General features: G+C 44.6%; 1 protein-coding gene across 3 annotated transcripts; it reads left to right on the top strand.

The window, feature by feature from the left end:
- Nucleotides 1-6,926: 6,926 nt before the first annotated feature.
- On the top strand, nt 6,927-13,767 carry Vgll2 (vestigial like family member 2). 3 transcript variants are annotated; one of them, XM_048354635.1, is made up of 4 exons: nt 6,927-7,172; nt 9,288-9,597; nt 11,607-12,140; nt 13,320-13,767. In XM_048354635.1, exons 1-4 carry the CDS (start codon nt 7,092-7,094, stop codon nt 13,358-13,360), a joined length of 966 nt encoding a protein of 321 aa, XP_048210592.1. In that variant the 5' UTR covers nt 6,927-7,091; the 3' UTR covers nt 13,361-13,767. The 3 variants fall into 3 exon arrangements, with proteins under 3 accessions (XP_048210592.1, XP_048210590.1, XP_048210591.1); XM_048354633.1 differs by lacking the exon at nt 13,320-13,767 and having other exon boundaries at nt 11,604-12,570; XM_048354634.1 differs by lacking the exon at nt 13,320-13,767 and having other exon boundaries at nt 11,607-12,570.
- The last annotated feature ends 2,687 nt before the right edge of the window (nt 13,768-16,454 follow it).

Genomic DNA, 16,454 nt, shown 5'->3' on the forward strand with positions numbered 1-16,454 from the left:
TTTTGGAGATCCATACCCATGATTTTTTATTTTAAATCTATTTTAAATTGTAATCTGTTGATAAGGTCAATTGGAATTGTGTTTATTTGTCATATACCACATGTTCTATAACTGCTGTAAATTTACTTCAGTTTCTCACTTTATTCCTATCATAAATGCTGGTTTACCTGTATGACAACATATCAATATTCTGGAAATAAAATATGCACCAATGTGAAGAATAAAATAAAATAAATAAATAAAATGCACAGACACAGAATATTCTTCTAATAATAATTGTTTAGTAATGGGGCTATTATGTTACATTAAAAAGGCTATTTTGAGTGAGAAGGTAACAAACAGTACAAGAAATGTATCCAATGCCTAATGTATGAAACTGTAACCTCTCTGTACATCACTTTGACAATAAATAAGAAAAAAAATTAAAAAATAAATAAAAAAGGCTATTTTGCTACATCCATTTTACCATAAATAACAAAGGGCCTTGCCTTGCAATAGTCACTGACCCAGAGAAAAAGCTGGAAGAAGATTTGGATTTTAAATATGTTTTGTTCCTGAGTATACATAGGGAAAAACCAAATAACTAAATAAATGTGTATTTTTAAGCATTCTGAAATGGTTCAATTTACCAGAACATTATTTAAGGTCATGACCATATTGTGAGCACATAAATTTAAAGAAAGAACTAGCCAGGAGGCTCTGTATTTAGTTTGGTAAGAAGAAAGAATTTCCTTGGGTAAGCCTATGTTGAGTCCTGAATTTTCCACTTTGACTTTTTTTAGCATGGTCATGATTAGCTGGTTTTTCATTCCAGATCATCTAGATAGCTACCACATTTCCATTTTGATGCATAGTGTGCTAACTCATTTCAACTTTATTTAATTTTTAGATAATGTCATGTTTTATGTTTATTCAGTCTCATCATAAAGATGAAAATAATCAACAAACAACTGGACTCTTTCTTCAAAGGATAGTGCATAGTATTTATAGTATGAAGTTAAAAGCAAAAAAATTAAAGTGTGGTCTGCTTTGTTATTCTGAGTCTCCTATTGCTCATAATTACTACATTATATATTTTTAAACCAACTTTATTTATGCCACTCTGAACTTTATTTAAAAATCAGTCATAATAACCAAAGGAAATGAAGACAAATGGTACCAGTGTGGCAGTCTGTGCTAAAAATTCCTCCTGCATGCCATGAGAAGCTTCCTAGAGTTTCTAAGACACTTTTTCAAGATCTCTGGAAGCCTGTGACAGGGCATCACACACAGAGGGATATCTTTACCTTCTGTCTGTTGTTGCTGTGGTCTCCTTTTAATCCCCTAAGCATCCTGCTGAAACAAAGTTTATAAACAGAAGTTTGGGAATGGATCAACACCAATACTGTCAAATTTCTAAGTTAACAGTCTAAATCCTTCAGTCAGCTTCTGCCTTCTCAATCTGCAAATTGCACTGTATCCTCATAGCTTTCTAAAGGGGGTTCACAGACATTTTAGTTTCTAGGCTATCTCCAGGCTCTGTTTTTAAAGGGAAAAAATAAAAAATGCAGTAGAATCAGAAATCAAAGGCAATTAAAGTAAGTGTTAAATACAAAGAGGAGATGGAAAAACATCTGCCTATGAGTAAATAGTTTGTATGTGCTCTCTTACCTCTTTGTTTCCATGTTACTTATTATAGAGCGTAAGTTGTTTTTTTTTCTTCTTTTTTTTTAATTTATTAAGCTACTGCTTTTCTTTTTTTTTCTCAAATTTTTATTATCAAACTGACGTACAGAGAGGTTACAGTAAAGTTGTTTGTTTGTTTTTTACAGGTTCCTTTGAAAAATATGACATGCTTGAAGCACATTGACTCCCGTAATTCTTTTTTTTTTACTATTTCTGAATTATTTTTGTAATGACTTGAGCCATACATATTAAATTTTCATGTATTAACTTGTATATTAAAATTTGTGAAATTACTAAATTCAGTGTAGGACTTGAACCAATTCCTGAAGACTCATTAAAAAGAACCCATTTCTGAAAGATAATAGACATAGGCATTAATGTCCATCTGAGATCAAGAGAATTCAATAGAGGAAGTTGGTTGGCTTCACCAAAGCTAAAATTAACTTGTAGGAACATGAAAACATTCTTTGAAATATGAAGGGGGTGGGGTCTGATTATGTGCAACTATTGTCCCAGCACTTTAGGGGCTGAGGCAGGAGGGTATCCTGTTGAAGGCCAGCCTAGGCTATAGTGAGGCTCTTTCTCAGTAAGAAAGAAAGAAAAAACACAGGAACAAAAGGAGGGGTAAGGTGTCAAATATATGTTAAGCAAGTAAAATCAGCCAGACATTTGAACTGACTGGACCATGGGTGGTTTTCACCTGGAAACACTGTTTGGATCTAGTATAAATTTACATGAAAAATGAACCCTTTTTTTTTTTTTTACTGTTTTATGCATACTTTTAGAGAAGTTTCAGGGTATGTCCATGGACTTTTCTTTAATTTCATTAAAATAAAATTGCCATTTGATTGGAATGTATGAAAGTGTGACATTGGACTATGCCCCCTTTTGTGCAAATGATGTATGCTAATCTAAAAACCATTTTTTATTGCCATTCAGCATTGTTTCTCAATAAACCACCATGCCTGAAAAACCTTAGCTTTTGCAGAAATGTTCCAACTAATATTATTAACTTCAATCCACAAAAATCTTGTCAGCTGCTCTTCTAAATCCAACACATCTCTCCTCAGCTAACCAGGCAAGGATGGGTTTAGGGAGGGAAATCTGTGAGATTACCATTCTGTTGGTCCCTTTTACTTGGCAGAATAAGAAGGCACAAAATTCCAACTCACAGGATCCAAATAAGCCACAGGCAGTGAGAGCCTGGGCTGGCTGTGAGTCAGGTCTGCAGACTGAGAGGTCTACAGACTGAGAGGTCTACACATGTGCCCTTCCTAATGCCCTTCTTTTTTTTAATACATATATTTTATTATCAAACTGAATTACAGAGAGGTTATAGTTTCATACATTAAGCATTGGATACATTTCTTGTGCTGTTTGTTACCTCATCCCTCATTCCTCCCTCCCCCCCCCCTTTCCCTTCCCCCCTCCCCCGGGTTGTTCAATTGTTCAGTTCATTTTCACCAAACAGTTGAAAGTATTGCTTTTGTAGTTGTTTGTCTTTTTTACCCTGTGTCTCGCGATTTGGGTATTCCCTTCCAATTTCCTGGTTCTAATACCAGTATACCCGGTTTCCAGTATACTCAGATAAGATACAGAGATAGTGTAGGTACAACCACAGGAAGGTGATACAGGAATATCATCAATAATAGAGGCTACAGTTACATATGGCACATTGAAAGTAGTTACAACTGTGATATAACAATCGTTTCCATAACATGGAGTTCATTTCACTTAGCATTATCTTATGTGTTCATAAAGGTATAGCTATTGTAATGCCCTTCTTTTAAAGCTATGCCCTTGTCATTTTAAGAATAAAATGACAAACATGACACAGAGATTCAGAAGTAATGAAATACACTAGTTTATTACAAACAAAAGGAAAATCTTTCTAAACAAGATGTTTCACTGTGATGCTACATATTTACATAGTATTAGAATTATAGAAGAGAACAAATGTATTTAAAGGGCATTTTGATGCAATTGGCTTTATTTTCATTTATTTTATTATTATATTACTAATAATTTTATTATTATTCATTCATTTGTTTCCCTTTTGGCAACTCAAAAAACTTCCATGAATCTCTTATAAAGTGAATTCATTTCTGAAATAAAAGTTGATATTTCCACTGCCCAGTTAGGAAGTTAAAAGACAGTTATGGGATTGATAACTTCTTTTATGGGGACTATTTGTTCATGGTATACATATTTGGTGACATTTTAACTACTTTGTTAGCAGTCTTCTCTCTAGGAAAGGGGGGAGGAGCAAGGAAAGGAAGAGAAAATGTTCTCACCATTCTCCTTGGACCCACAGCCCTGTCCCAAAGCCCAGAATTAAAATCTGAATTCCACTCAGCTCATGTGGTTTCAGTGACTGGGAGAGTGGAGGAGTTTTAGTTTAGTTGTGTTTTGTTTCTGCTTCTCCATGAACCGGAGGAGAACTCTTCAGCTGTCATTTACAGGTGGGGAGTGTATAGTGAGAGTGGTGCCCAGGTAGCAGAGAAAAGCTAAGGAAGGCACAAAATACACTCACCTGTAAATGACAGCTTTCCACATGAAAAGGCTGCGCATGCTTCAATATGGGGATGGATTTAAAACTCCTGGACTGTTTATTTCTCTTCCTCCACTCTGAATTTGGCCAGAGGCTGGAGAAGAGGAATATTTTCTTCTCTAAATTCAAGGTTAGTGACCAGTGGTCCAATTCCCTCTACTTTGCTTACCTTCAGCAATATTTAAAAAAACAAACAAAACTATTTCAAGTAAAATAAATTTGGGTAATGTGGACAGCAAAACAGTCTTAAGGAAGAGAATTGCATTCTATTTATCGCCTACTTAGAAATATCATACATCACTTTTTGAAGAAAATTACGATTATTTTAGTTAGAGGAGTCGTTATTTTTTCTGGGATAGCCACTGTAAATCATCTCCTCCTCCTTCTCCTCCTCTTCCTCCCCCTCCCCCTCCCTCTCCTCTGTCATCATCTCACTGTGAGGGGGTACTTGGGATAGGAGGGAGATTCTGGGAAGTAAGTAAAGACCTGTGCAGTTTCCAAGCTTTGGCTAGACATGGAATCCAGTTCCTGCCCTCTCTGCTTCCCTGTCCCTTCCCTCAGGCTCGGTCCCCGGGTTCCATTGCAGCTGCCTTCCCTGTAGCCGAGCCTAAGCCCACAGTGAAGGAGGGTGGTGGGCCGGCTTTGGGAAAGTTCAAGGATAGCTTGCAGGACCTGAGCTAAATGGGCTGCGTGGGTGCTGTGAACTTGGGCTGCATTGTATTCAGGTCGTAGTGACTGCTTAGCCACCTCCCCTCCACCCCACCCCTATGTCCTTTCATCTGCTCTGAAACGCAGCCGGGGCCAACCCGGAATCTTGCTAGTAGCTTCGGCTCAAAGGCAAGGTTGCACAGCACTATCAGTGAGACGGGTCTGCACCCTCTCCCCTTCACCCAGAGGGGCCAATCTTGACTGTGTGGACTACAGAGTAAAAACAGGCAGAGATGGGGGTGAGAGGGTAGCCTGCTTCACCTGAGACAGGCAAACTTCGGGAAGACCTCGGAACCACCTGGTAGCTCAACCCCTCTGAAAAGATATTTGCGGGGAAACTTCGGGTTTTTTTCTTTTTTAACTCAAATTACACTTGGTGTTGGGGGCCTGGCTCGTGTGGTAGGGCGCCAGCCAACGAGCGAAAGCATCAGATACCACGTTGATGTCCCAGTTTCCGACAAAAAAGAGGGGGGGGGGTCGCTAAGGACAACTCCAACTTAATAAACCCGAGTTGGGAGACATAGAACCATCGCCCATTTATTAATAAAGTAAACAAAAAATCAAGCTTGACACTATTTGAAATCAAATTTACTTTCTGAACATAAATGTTTCCAAGAGCACATGTATTCACCTTTTTCCAGCCTGAGGATCGCTGTGAAATTTCCTATTGGATTTAAACTGGGGTGTGGGGGACTTCCTGGGGTTCGCTTTCACGCATCTCGGCAGCCCCTTCCTTGCTTCTGAGCTCTCAGTACTCCCAGTCTCCGGGCTCAGCCTTTAAATTTGGGGGCGGCCGTCGAGGAAAAGCCTCCGCAGCCCCCCAAACCTGCCCTGGGGAAAAGCCTAAACTCCAGCACGGAGAAGCTTCCTCGGCTCCCTCCCCACCTGGGGTGAACCTGCGGCTTTCGGGGCCGGGAGGGGAGGCCGCCGCTCGCCAAGGTCGCGGGCTCTTTCACCTTGCTAACAGGAAACGTTGCGTCTCCACTTTTGCCTTTACCCACTACCGAGGCACGAGCCCCCTCCGCGAGCTGCCTGCAGCTCCCACCAGCCTCTTGGAGTCTAGGAAAAGCTGCAATTACGAAGCGTGGACGGCGCGCCCAGTGGAGGGGACCCCCAGCCTGGAAAGCCGCCGTGGGGCAGGGAGGAGCGGGGTAGGGAGCCCCCCCCCCCCGGACACCTGGAAAGAAGCTCGCGCAGGGACCGGCGGCCCGCGGCGGGCGGGGGCGGGGCGGGCTGAGTGGCGGGGTGAGACTTCAGAGGGGCCGGGGAAAGCAGTGTTCGGGGGCTGGAGCGGAGCGGGCGGCACGGAGAACGTGATTCCGGGCTTTTGAGTCCCGGCTGCTTCCCCTCAGAGGGAGCTCCAAAGCGCCCCGGACAAGTCCTGTCGGAGTCCCCCCGGGTCCTCCAGTGGACACCACTAACCCCCCGCAAAATAATTACTGGTGAGGAGGAGCGAGAGGCGTGAGGAGGGGCGGGGGAGCAGCAGCAGCAGCGGGAGGAAGAGGAGGACGAGGAACTGAGAGCTGTGTATCTGCCGTGCCCACCCAAGTCTCCAGTGTCCAGTGTGTAATGGGTGCTCCCCCACTAGATAAGTTCCCCGAATCACGATCTCTCTGATTTGGAGCCCCAACTTGTCCAGTTCCCCTCTACCGGTCTCTGACTCACCCCTCCCCTCCCCGCCCCCCCCAACCCCCGCCCCGCCGTCGTCGCTTGGGAAATCCCTACTTGGAGAGAGAAGCCCGAGGCCGGCCCGGTGTTTGGCGGCCGCCCGGTCGCGGTCACCTTTGGTCACAGGCTTTCAGGCCGGGAGTCCCGGGGATCACAGGCGCGGCCTAGGGGCTGACGTCCCTCGGGGTCCCCTCCCTCCCTCGGTCTTCCCGGGTCCCGGCCCCCTCCCCTCGCAGCGTGGGAGTGGCGTCAGCACGCCGGCCTCCCGCCCGCGGGGCGTGGTGTTTAAATGCCCACTAGTAGGAGCCCAGGCGCTTGGGTCCCGGAACGCGGCTCCGGCTAGAATTGCGGGCGTGGGCCGCGGACGGGACGAGCCAGCGGGATACCGAGCCGCTCGGCCGCCGCCAATGACTCCGGAGCTCGGGTTCAAGTAGCGCACCCCGGAGCTCCGCGGCCCCGGCGTTGATGAAAAAGCGCTGCGCGGCGGCGGCGGGGAGCCATGAGCTGTCTGGATGTGATGTACCAAGTCTACGGTCCTCCACAGCCTTACTTCGCAGCCGCCTACGCCCCCTACCACCAGGTACGTGTCTCCCCCGGCCGCTGTGGTCCCTTTCTGGGCCCCTGGCACCTGGGCAAGCCTCGGGCTCCGACAACCCCAAGGCTGCTTTTACTCCGCGCGCTCCGGGCACCACTGGGATGCGAGGATTGCCCGCGCTGCCACCCGGTTGGTTGTGCGGACCAGTTAACCTGCGGGACTCGCCCATTTGCTCCCCCGGCAAAGTAGCCAAGCAGGGTTCTTGCACACTCTTGTTCTCGGAAATCATCGGACTAGGATGACAGGGGCTGAATGGTTCCCGCCCCCCTCCTCTTAGAGTTTGTTAAATTGCCAGTCTGATGCGGGTGCAAGTGCAGCTTCCCTCAAAGTCACTCCGAGAAAAACCAAACTTTGCTCCTAAGGGTGAAGCTGCCCCCAGAACGCAGCTCAGAAGTTTAGCTCTGCCTGTCCGTACGAGATGCGAATCACCGCGCGTTCTCATTCCTATACATTCATCTGACGAATGATTCCGTCAGATCTCTCGTGCCAGCTATTGAGGTAATTAAATTCTAGAGTCTGCGAATTCCTTATGAGAAATACCACGCAAAAGGTCATTGCTTGGTGGTCTTTGCTCACCAAATTCTAAAGCTTCGTCCTTTTCAAGCCCGACAGCCCTGATTTCATCAAATTTACTTTTAACCCCGCTCCTGCAAACTCTTTAAGTTTGATTTAATAATGTCAAGTTAGTCCTTCAATGCCCTAAATTGAGGTAGTTCAAAGTGAGGCCAATATTCAAAAGAAAACAAAACAAGTCATACACTCTGGGCTGTAGGAATCTGGAACGTGAGGGCCTGAACACATTGAGGTGAAATACTCACCTAAATGTGTCAGTGAATAGTTTTTACCAATTTTGTTTGCAAATTCAGAATGACTTCACAAATTTCTTGGTGAACAAATGATGGGTTGGGTTTGGTTTTGGTTTTTCCTCTCTTCTTTTAAACTTTCCAGCTTGAAATTTGTAGTCTCAAGGTTAATTTTTAAGAATCTCAAAGTTCCTAATTGTAAGGCAGGTGGAGACGTGGCATTTGTTACTAAATAACTAGGATCTCTTGACTGTAAACTCTGAGATTGATCAGGGGCTCCTTCTTAAGGTACTGCAGGGAGGAGAGGACTCACTAAGTTCTCTTTCTCGTCCTTTCTGCACCCAGTCCTGAGCCAATTTACTGCATTGGGATTTCTGTTCATTTTTGTAGGATTCAGGGGCTCTTTCAAGGCCATCTCTGTCTGAAGCATGCTTTACTATACAGTGTATTCCTCATTCCTAAACAAGTGTTCTCCGTGGATACATTTGGTTTTTAATTTCTTACTATTAAACATTGTGATTTGTCCCCAGGATCTAAACTTGCATCCTTCAGCTCTCTTTTCTGCCCTTCATGTGTGTGGAGATACTGAGTGTAAAAATGCTGAAAGGCCACTGTTGGGTTTTGTTGTTGTTGTTTGTTTTTCCCTGCCTAAATGGTCCATTTAAAAACTGAGACAGACTTTTAAATGGAACTTTTATGAATGAACAAATATCAGCATCTATTTATTGAAATGATTATGATAGCTATGCAGGATGCTCTCCCCATGATTACTCCCCCCCCCCCATTCATTAGCAAGTAGAGCTTTTTCACACTTCACATGGTAGTTCATCCATTCCATTCCTGGCTATGTGGAAGCAGGATTTTTTTGTTGTTGTTTCTGTTTCATCATGAGGATGCTTAATCTTACATCTCACTCTGGATTCTCAGGCAGGAAATAGCCAGTGCTAACTGAACTTGAGTGTCCTTTATTGGTGGAGTTTAATTTTTGGAATATGTCTGTTCTAAGCTCAGCTCTGAGGTCAAATTGGTGTTTTTGCCTATATGCTCAGATTTTCACCAGGACATTTTTGGAGTCATTTCTCCATGGATCAGCAGCAACTCTGGGACACAGAGGTACCAAGATCACAATTTCTTCTAAGAAAGCCTGCAAGCAAAGAGGCCTTATGTGAAGGGCGCAAGGCTTAGGCACAGATGCCAGTCTCTCCATCCGTGGGGATCAAGATGAAAGAGCTCAGGCTGAACTATTTAGTCACCTCTTTTGAATTTGACGTCTTTCTTTCTTTCTCTCTCTGGCCAGAAACTAGCCTATTACTCCAAAATGCAGGAAGCCCAAGACTGCAGCGCCAGCCCTAGCAGCAGTGGCAGCGGAAGCTCCTCGTTCTCCAGCCAAACACCAGCCAGTATAAAAGAGGAGGAAGGCAGCCCAGAGAAAGAGCGCCCACCAGAGGCAGAGTACATCAACTCCCGTTGCGTCCTCTTCACCTATTTCCAGGGGGATATCAGCTCTGTGGTGGACGAACATTTCAGTAGGGCCCTAAGCCAGCCTAGCAGCTACTCCCCCAGTTGTACCAGCAGCAAAGCCCCGCGGAGCTCTGGGCCCTGGCGAGGTATGAATGTGGGGCCTTAAGGGGAAGGGTAAATGGGAGTGGTTCTCTTCCTCTCTCAGCCTGGGGTTCAAAGACACTGAAAGAACGTTAAACATCAAAGATGGAGTGAGGAAGAACATTTGGGGAAGGTGATGTGGAGAGCAGTGCAAGACCATTCCCGGTGGGGGAGCACCAGGAATGCTTTGGAATTGTTAGGCCTGGGTTTCTAAGTCTCTGTATTGGCTTTACCACTTCTCAACAATACGACCTTGGACAGGTCTCTTAACCTCTTTGAGGTCACTATGTACCCTTCTCTAAAATTAGAATAACATTTGCGGTTCTAACCACCTCCAGGGTAGGCTTTAAGACTCAAATACTGGAATATATGCAAATGCCCTGAGGAAATGTGAGGTTCCCAACCCTGCCCCCGCAGGATCTCACCAACAACTTACAAATTGTTTTCCCAGTTTTGGGTTGTTTTTTGTTTTGTTTTTTAATTTGACCAGAAACAAGAAATCCTAGAGTCTCTTACAGGGAAAAAAAAAATACGGTAGGGAATAACACCTTCTGTAATTAACCTAAGCCTCTTCCTAGGTTCCAATTACTTGAGAAATCTTCAACCTTAAAAAAAAAAAAGTCTTTACAATAAGCAAAGAAATACACCTTTAGGTACAGTCCAAACACCTATGGTGGTTTTCATGGAACACTTCATGTCTTTAGCCACCCTAAAGGCTGCTTTAGTCCAACCAAAGATGATCATTTCCTGGACTAGCCAACTAAATCTTTCTTCTACTCTATAATCTCAGCCTCCCTTCATTACTAACAAAGGAAAGATGGCAAAACCATTTAGTAAACTTTTTTCACCAGCATAGTTTTCAATGTGCCCTACACTGCACAATGAGACAATGAGAATTTTGTCGTAAAATATAAGTCAAACTTCCTTAGCCATTTTTTGGAGGTAGTGACAACCCGAATCCTCTTTTTTCCCTCAAGCTTGCAAAAATTATAATAACCTTGTCCTTAGACAAGATTCCAAAACATTAGTTTTAAATACAGGAAGGTGTAAGTGCCTAAGTGCACCAAGAGTGCACGTTCAAATCACTGTAAAATTTCTGGTAGGTAATAGAGATGTTTTCTGCAGGTGCAAGGCTTCCTAAAGACCACTGAATTCGATGGCTATTCTTCTCTACCAAAGGCAACACAATAGATCCAAATGCTGTTCTCTTAAAATGCTGCCATTCACTAGGGGTTGACAGTGATAGTGACAATAATAATTATTATTCCCAGCATTCTTACTTTGATGCAGAAAGCTTGTTAATTAAAACTTAGGATCGAAAGCCTGTCCCTTCACGTCTTGTGCAAAAAACACAGCTGCTCTCTTAATATGTCTAGTTTACTTTTTTTTTCCCTTCAATCCTTGGGCACGCATTTGAAAGAAGTTTTCTAGAAAGAAAACTAATAATAATGCTTTGAAATACGTCAATGGACTGACTTCCAGTCCGTGGTGACATAGAACGGAGGATGCATTTTCTGGAACAAGGAAGGCTGAAATGCGAGAGGGGTAGTGAGAGGGCTAGGTGGCCTACCAAGGAAAAAAAGACATCTTTAAAGTGAGGAGAGGTTTGAGGGTGGGGGAAATAAAGGAGATGGAGGCTGCCCCGACAGATTAGCTTGAGGGCGGGGGAAGGGTTGGGGGGGGGGGAGACGCTCTCGGTTCCCCAAAGCTTGCCCCGAAGGAGAGGACCTCTCCCCTCTTTCTCCCCCTGCCCCCACCACAGATTTTGTCTGCCAGATTCTAAGGAATCACACTTCCTTCCCCGGGGGCTTCCGAAGCCCAGGTCCTGGGTGCCCAGAAATGGCCATCACTCACCGAGCAGCTTTCATGGAAAGGCCGGTTCCCGTGGAGAAGCGCCCCACACACACACCGCACCCCGCTTCCCCTCCCTTTCTGCGGTGCGGGGTCGGGTTGGCACGCAGGGGACCCCACAGTGACGGGTTCCGTTTCCTCCCCTCGGCCACCCCGCCAGCAGACAGCACCTACCCGATGAGCCAGCGAAGCTTCCCCGCCTCGTTCTGGAACAGTGCGTACCAGGCGCCGGTGCCCGCTCCGCTGGGCAGCCCGCTGGCCGCCGCGCACTCGGAGCTGCCCTTTGCCTCCGCCGACCCCTACTCGCCCGCCGCACTGCACAGCCACCTGCACCAGGGCGCCACCGACGCCTGGCACCACGCGCACCCGCACCACGCTCACCCGCACCCGCATCCGCACCATCCTTACTCCCTGGGCGGCGCCCTGGGCGCCCAGGCCGCCGCTTACCCGAGACCCGCCGCTGTGCACGAGGTCTACGCGCCGCACTTCGACCCCCGCTATGGGCCGCTGCTGATGCCCGCCGCCTCGGGGCGTCCGGCCCGCCTTGCACCCGCCTCTGCCACCGCCCCCGGCAGTCCACCCTGCGAGCTCCCCACCAAGGGCGAGCCGGCCGGTGGCTCGTGGGCAACACCTGGGGGACCCTTCGTGAGCCCCACGGGGGACATGGCCCAGGGTCTGGGCCTCAGCGTGGACTCAGGTAAGCGCAGGAGGGAGTGTGGTCTCCCCACCAGCCCTTCGACCCTGTACCCAACCCTGGACTGAGCCTAGATTCCCTTTGGTTGTTATGGGGAGGTGGGGGCACTGTGGCATACAGCCCGCATGAATGGCATTGTTATTCCACTTGTTAGCTAACTCTGTGCCATATCTGTGAATATCACAGAAGACTTACAACAATAAGAAAAATGAGTGTTGTAGCCACTAGCCACATGCGAGTCCTTGCTACTTGCCTAGGACGAATTAAGATGTGCTTTCAAGATACAATACACACTGGATTTCGAAAACTGTGCAAAAAAGAACAATGTAAACATCAATTCCTTCATATTTTTATATTGACTTTTGCATGTTCAAATACATTGGGCAGTCGCCTATTGAGCATATTGGGTGAAATAAAATATGAACGATTGATTCTCATTTGTTTCTCTTCACTTTTTTCTCCCATGTGGTCGGCAGAAAACTTGAAATAGTGCTTGTATTCCCCTTAGACAGCACTGATCTGGGGTATCCAGAGTGTAGTTTTCAATCCTCTGTGGATTTCAGGGATCTGATTCTTCTTACAATGAGCTTAATTACCAAATTAAATCCATCTCCTACAAATGTAAAACTTAAAGGTGAATGATAATGCTCTGGTGCTGCTGGCGTAGAGTTGAATTTGAAGGGTATATTTGAAGGATGTATTTGAATACAGTTTCATTTATTTTAATATATTTCAGTGCATTTTGTGTAGCTTTTAGTATAATCTTACATCATATTATTACTGGCTAGTAGTCTTGCCTACTTCCCCTTTACTCCAGTACAGATTTGAATTTTTTGTTTGCTTTGTTTTGCTTTTATTCATCATTCACTGCTTTTGCTTAGATGAAGCCTGTAACTTTTCACAATGAAACAATGGTGTTTACCTTTCTCTTCCCTTAAGATGTCTTCCCTCCCCACCTCTTCTCTCTTTCCCTCTTTTTCTTCTCTTTTCCCCCCTCTCCTCTCTGTCTCTGTCTCTCATCTTCTCTCTATTTTCAGGTTTGCAGCCTCAGGATAAAAGCAAGGATCTGTACTGGTTTTAGACAGTCCGCCTTCTTCCCTGTAGGTTCCTGCCTGGTACAATTGGTGACACCCAAAGCAGACATGGAGTGGGTTTGTAACAGCTTCTGATCTTGGTTTGCAGCTCGTCGCTATTCCCTCTGTGGTGCAACCCTTCTGAGCTGATCTGCCATCCAGGGTTTCCCCTCCCCTTTCCCTTCTGACCAGCCTGGGAGGCTCAGCATCTGTGCCTCTTGCTTCCTGGATGAGGACACATAGGGCAAGGCAGAGACTTCAAACTTCTCCATGTCTTGGGAAAACCAAAAACCACATTTACAGACATGTCATCTAAAATAAATCTCTTCTGCCAGAGCAGATCCAGAGACTGAATTCTATTTCATGACTTTTGGCCAAATCACTGGAAATATCTGTGGTGAGACTGCGTAGTCCAGTGACATGAAACCATAAGCTTTCTTGGAATGGGGGAAAGCAAAAAGGAGACCTTTCGATGTGCCTCTTTCACATTAATGTGAATGATAGTGTGATTATGGCACTACTGATGTCAGTGCCCTCTGACTTTAAGATGGATTTGGATCTGCAAGGAAGACTGTGCTAGAGAAACACAGAGAAGCTAGTTCCTGCTTCCTCAGGACTCAGCCTCCAGCTCCCTCCCTGCCCATCACCTTCTACAACACCCACTCCAGACACAAGGACAGACATTTTCCTGGGACCGTGAGCATGCAAGCTTCAGCCTGAATGTGAGTGGCAAGTGGTTGATCTGGAGCCACCTGCCTCAATCTTACTGAAAACAGCTGTTGTAGGACAACTGTTTAAAACTCCAGAAATATATTGACCAAGGTGGCACTTTTAGTGTTGGGCAGAAAAATTGCAATTGCATTGAATATGTTATACATGTATGTTGATCATCTTTTTATAAAGGAACAGTTTATGGTGAAAGAAGAAACCATGCTTTACCTTCTCTCCCACAAAGCCTGTCCCTTCTTCTATGGTTTAGATGGAAAATGCAAGAAAAGACTCCCTCCCATCTGTCACCAAGGAGAGGGACTAGGAATCATCACATGAACAAGTGCCCTGGCCCTCAACAATGTTTTTCTAAGAATGTTTCCTAAGAATGTTTTTCTTAGTCTCTGTGGTGTGATGGTCACTTTTGTGTTGGGACAGGGGCCGTGTGAGGGCAATGAAAAAGATGATGAGGAAGAAGAAATGAACATTAAAGATGTCTATTTACTATAAGCTCACTGTGTTTCATAAAAATCTTCATTTTTAATACAATAAAGTAGTTTTTAGTAGTGTGATTCAATGTTAGCCATATCATGAGAAACACATGTACACACTTATGCTGTTTTTTTTGTGCAAATTTGTTCTGAAATCTGTTAACTTCTCTCTCTCTCTTCCATCTAACTTAGAGATGAGAAGTTTAGAATCTCCTCTTCTCTTTCACAGATGAGGAAACCAGGGCCTGCATAAGCCAAGGTTTTACCTGTCAGCCTTCAAGGAGTTAGAATGCTCAGAGCGGTAACAGTAGATGATTTAGACAGATACAGGGTCACCATGTCCCGAAGGGAAATTGCTGTCCTTACCTTCTATACTCTCAAGATAGGAGCCATCAGTTAAAAGTGTTCTTGAAATAAGGTTTGTTTTATATTTTAATAAGCTATGCCATGAAACCAGAGTTCCTTTTAGGCAATCAGAGAGATTATTATAGTCTTCTCTCTCTTTTTTCCTGTTAATAACAAAATTACTTGTGTTCTTTCACTAAAGCATCAAAACAGTATACTTGTGTTACACTCAAATCACCCTTGTACACCATTGAAGCATAAAAATATTAGTACAAATCTTGACCTTCACAGTAATGTGAGAGGCAAATATCGCGTATCTTGGATAATGGTCTCAAGAGTTGGGAGCAGTTATGGGACCTTCCTCAGAGCATGAGTGTGGCAGAGTTACTCATCCTCAGTTTCTAGCTTTTTGGGAAACTATGAACTAGGTGCAATCATTACAGAAATGATGCTATTGTTTTCACTCAAATATGATTATATTGTTCCAGATGTGATATCAAAATAATAACTAATGTTAATTTTTTCTTGTGTCTTGGGCACTAATCTGAATGTGTTATTTGTTAAGCCACATAACAGTTTATTATTATGATCTCCTTCTCATTCTGAGCAAACCGAGGCACATGAATGGAAGATAATTTACCTAACCATAAAGTTTGTACTTGACAGAGGTATGATGCCAAGCTCAGGTAGCCAGAGGCAGAAGCTACACTGTTACCATAGTGATGATTGTTTGTCCTGTTGCGAAGTCCTTTTTGCTGTTCAACTTTGATCTTACTTCTTTCTCCACAACAGATGTATAAAAGAAGGCAAAGGAGCAGGAAAATAAACTGTAATACTTGGTAGAACACACAGACAGATGCTCCAGTCTCACAGGAGCTATCAGAGGCATTGTCTTCACCCTTTCAACAAATGGCAAAACGGTTAGATGTTTCAGCTGGATGCAGGCCTTTATTCTTCTCTAGGAGGAAATCATTGCTTCTCTTATTAACTAAAATTAATATTTAATAGCCTTCACTGCTCCCAAGTTCTTCACACCCAACTTAAGCAAGCCCTCTAAGAGGTTTGGGCATTGAAGTAATAACTAAAATTAACCTTGGACTTCTCTGTGGATTTTTTTAATCCATGTTCCATTGGCACAGACCACTGCTATATACAAGCATAAATGAGATGCATGAAGTTCCAAGGTGCTTTTTAGAATCTGCCACTAAATACGCCACAGCAAAAGAATACATAGCAATCTATGCTCTGCTAGGCTTCTTCTCACCATATCCTGGACTGGAAGGGGCACTTTACCTGTGTTCCACCTACATTAGCACTCAGAAAGTCTGTGGTCACAACCCGTAAGGAGCATTTTCTCAGCCACAAGGTTCTGATTACCAAAACTAAGCTGCATCTGACCTGAATATCAGGTTGCTGATGAGGAGACTCATTCACTGGAATTGGCCTTTGGGGCAGTGTTGAACAGACAGTCCAGACTGCTGAGCCAGCCCAGGCTCCAGGGATCTGGCTGGAGTGACACATGAAGCACAGCTTTTCACTCTATTTTATATCTTCCTAAAGTAGAAATGCAAGGTGCTCTAGAACTATGATTTGGTTCTACGTAACAAGAGCTTTGAAGTGAACTTCAGGCTGAATTGTCCTGGCTGACATGCTCTTGGCCTACCCACTAATGAAAAATAAGAATTCCCATCCTATCCTGC

This window comes from Perognathus longimembris, chromosome 9 (assembly GCF_023159225.1).
Source record: "Perognathus longimembris pacificus isolate PPM17 chromosome 9, ASM2315922v1, whole genome shotgun sequence".
Taxonomy (NCBI): domain Eukaryota; kingdom Metazoa; phylum Chordata; class Mammalia; order Rodentia; family Heteromyidae; genus Perognathus; species Perognathus longimembris.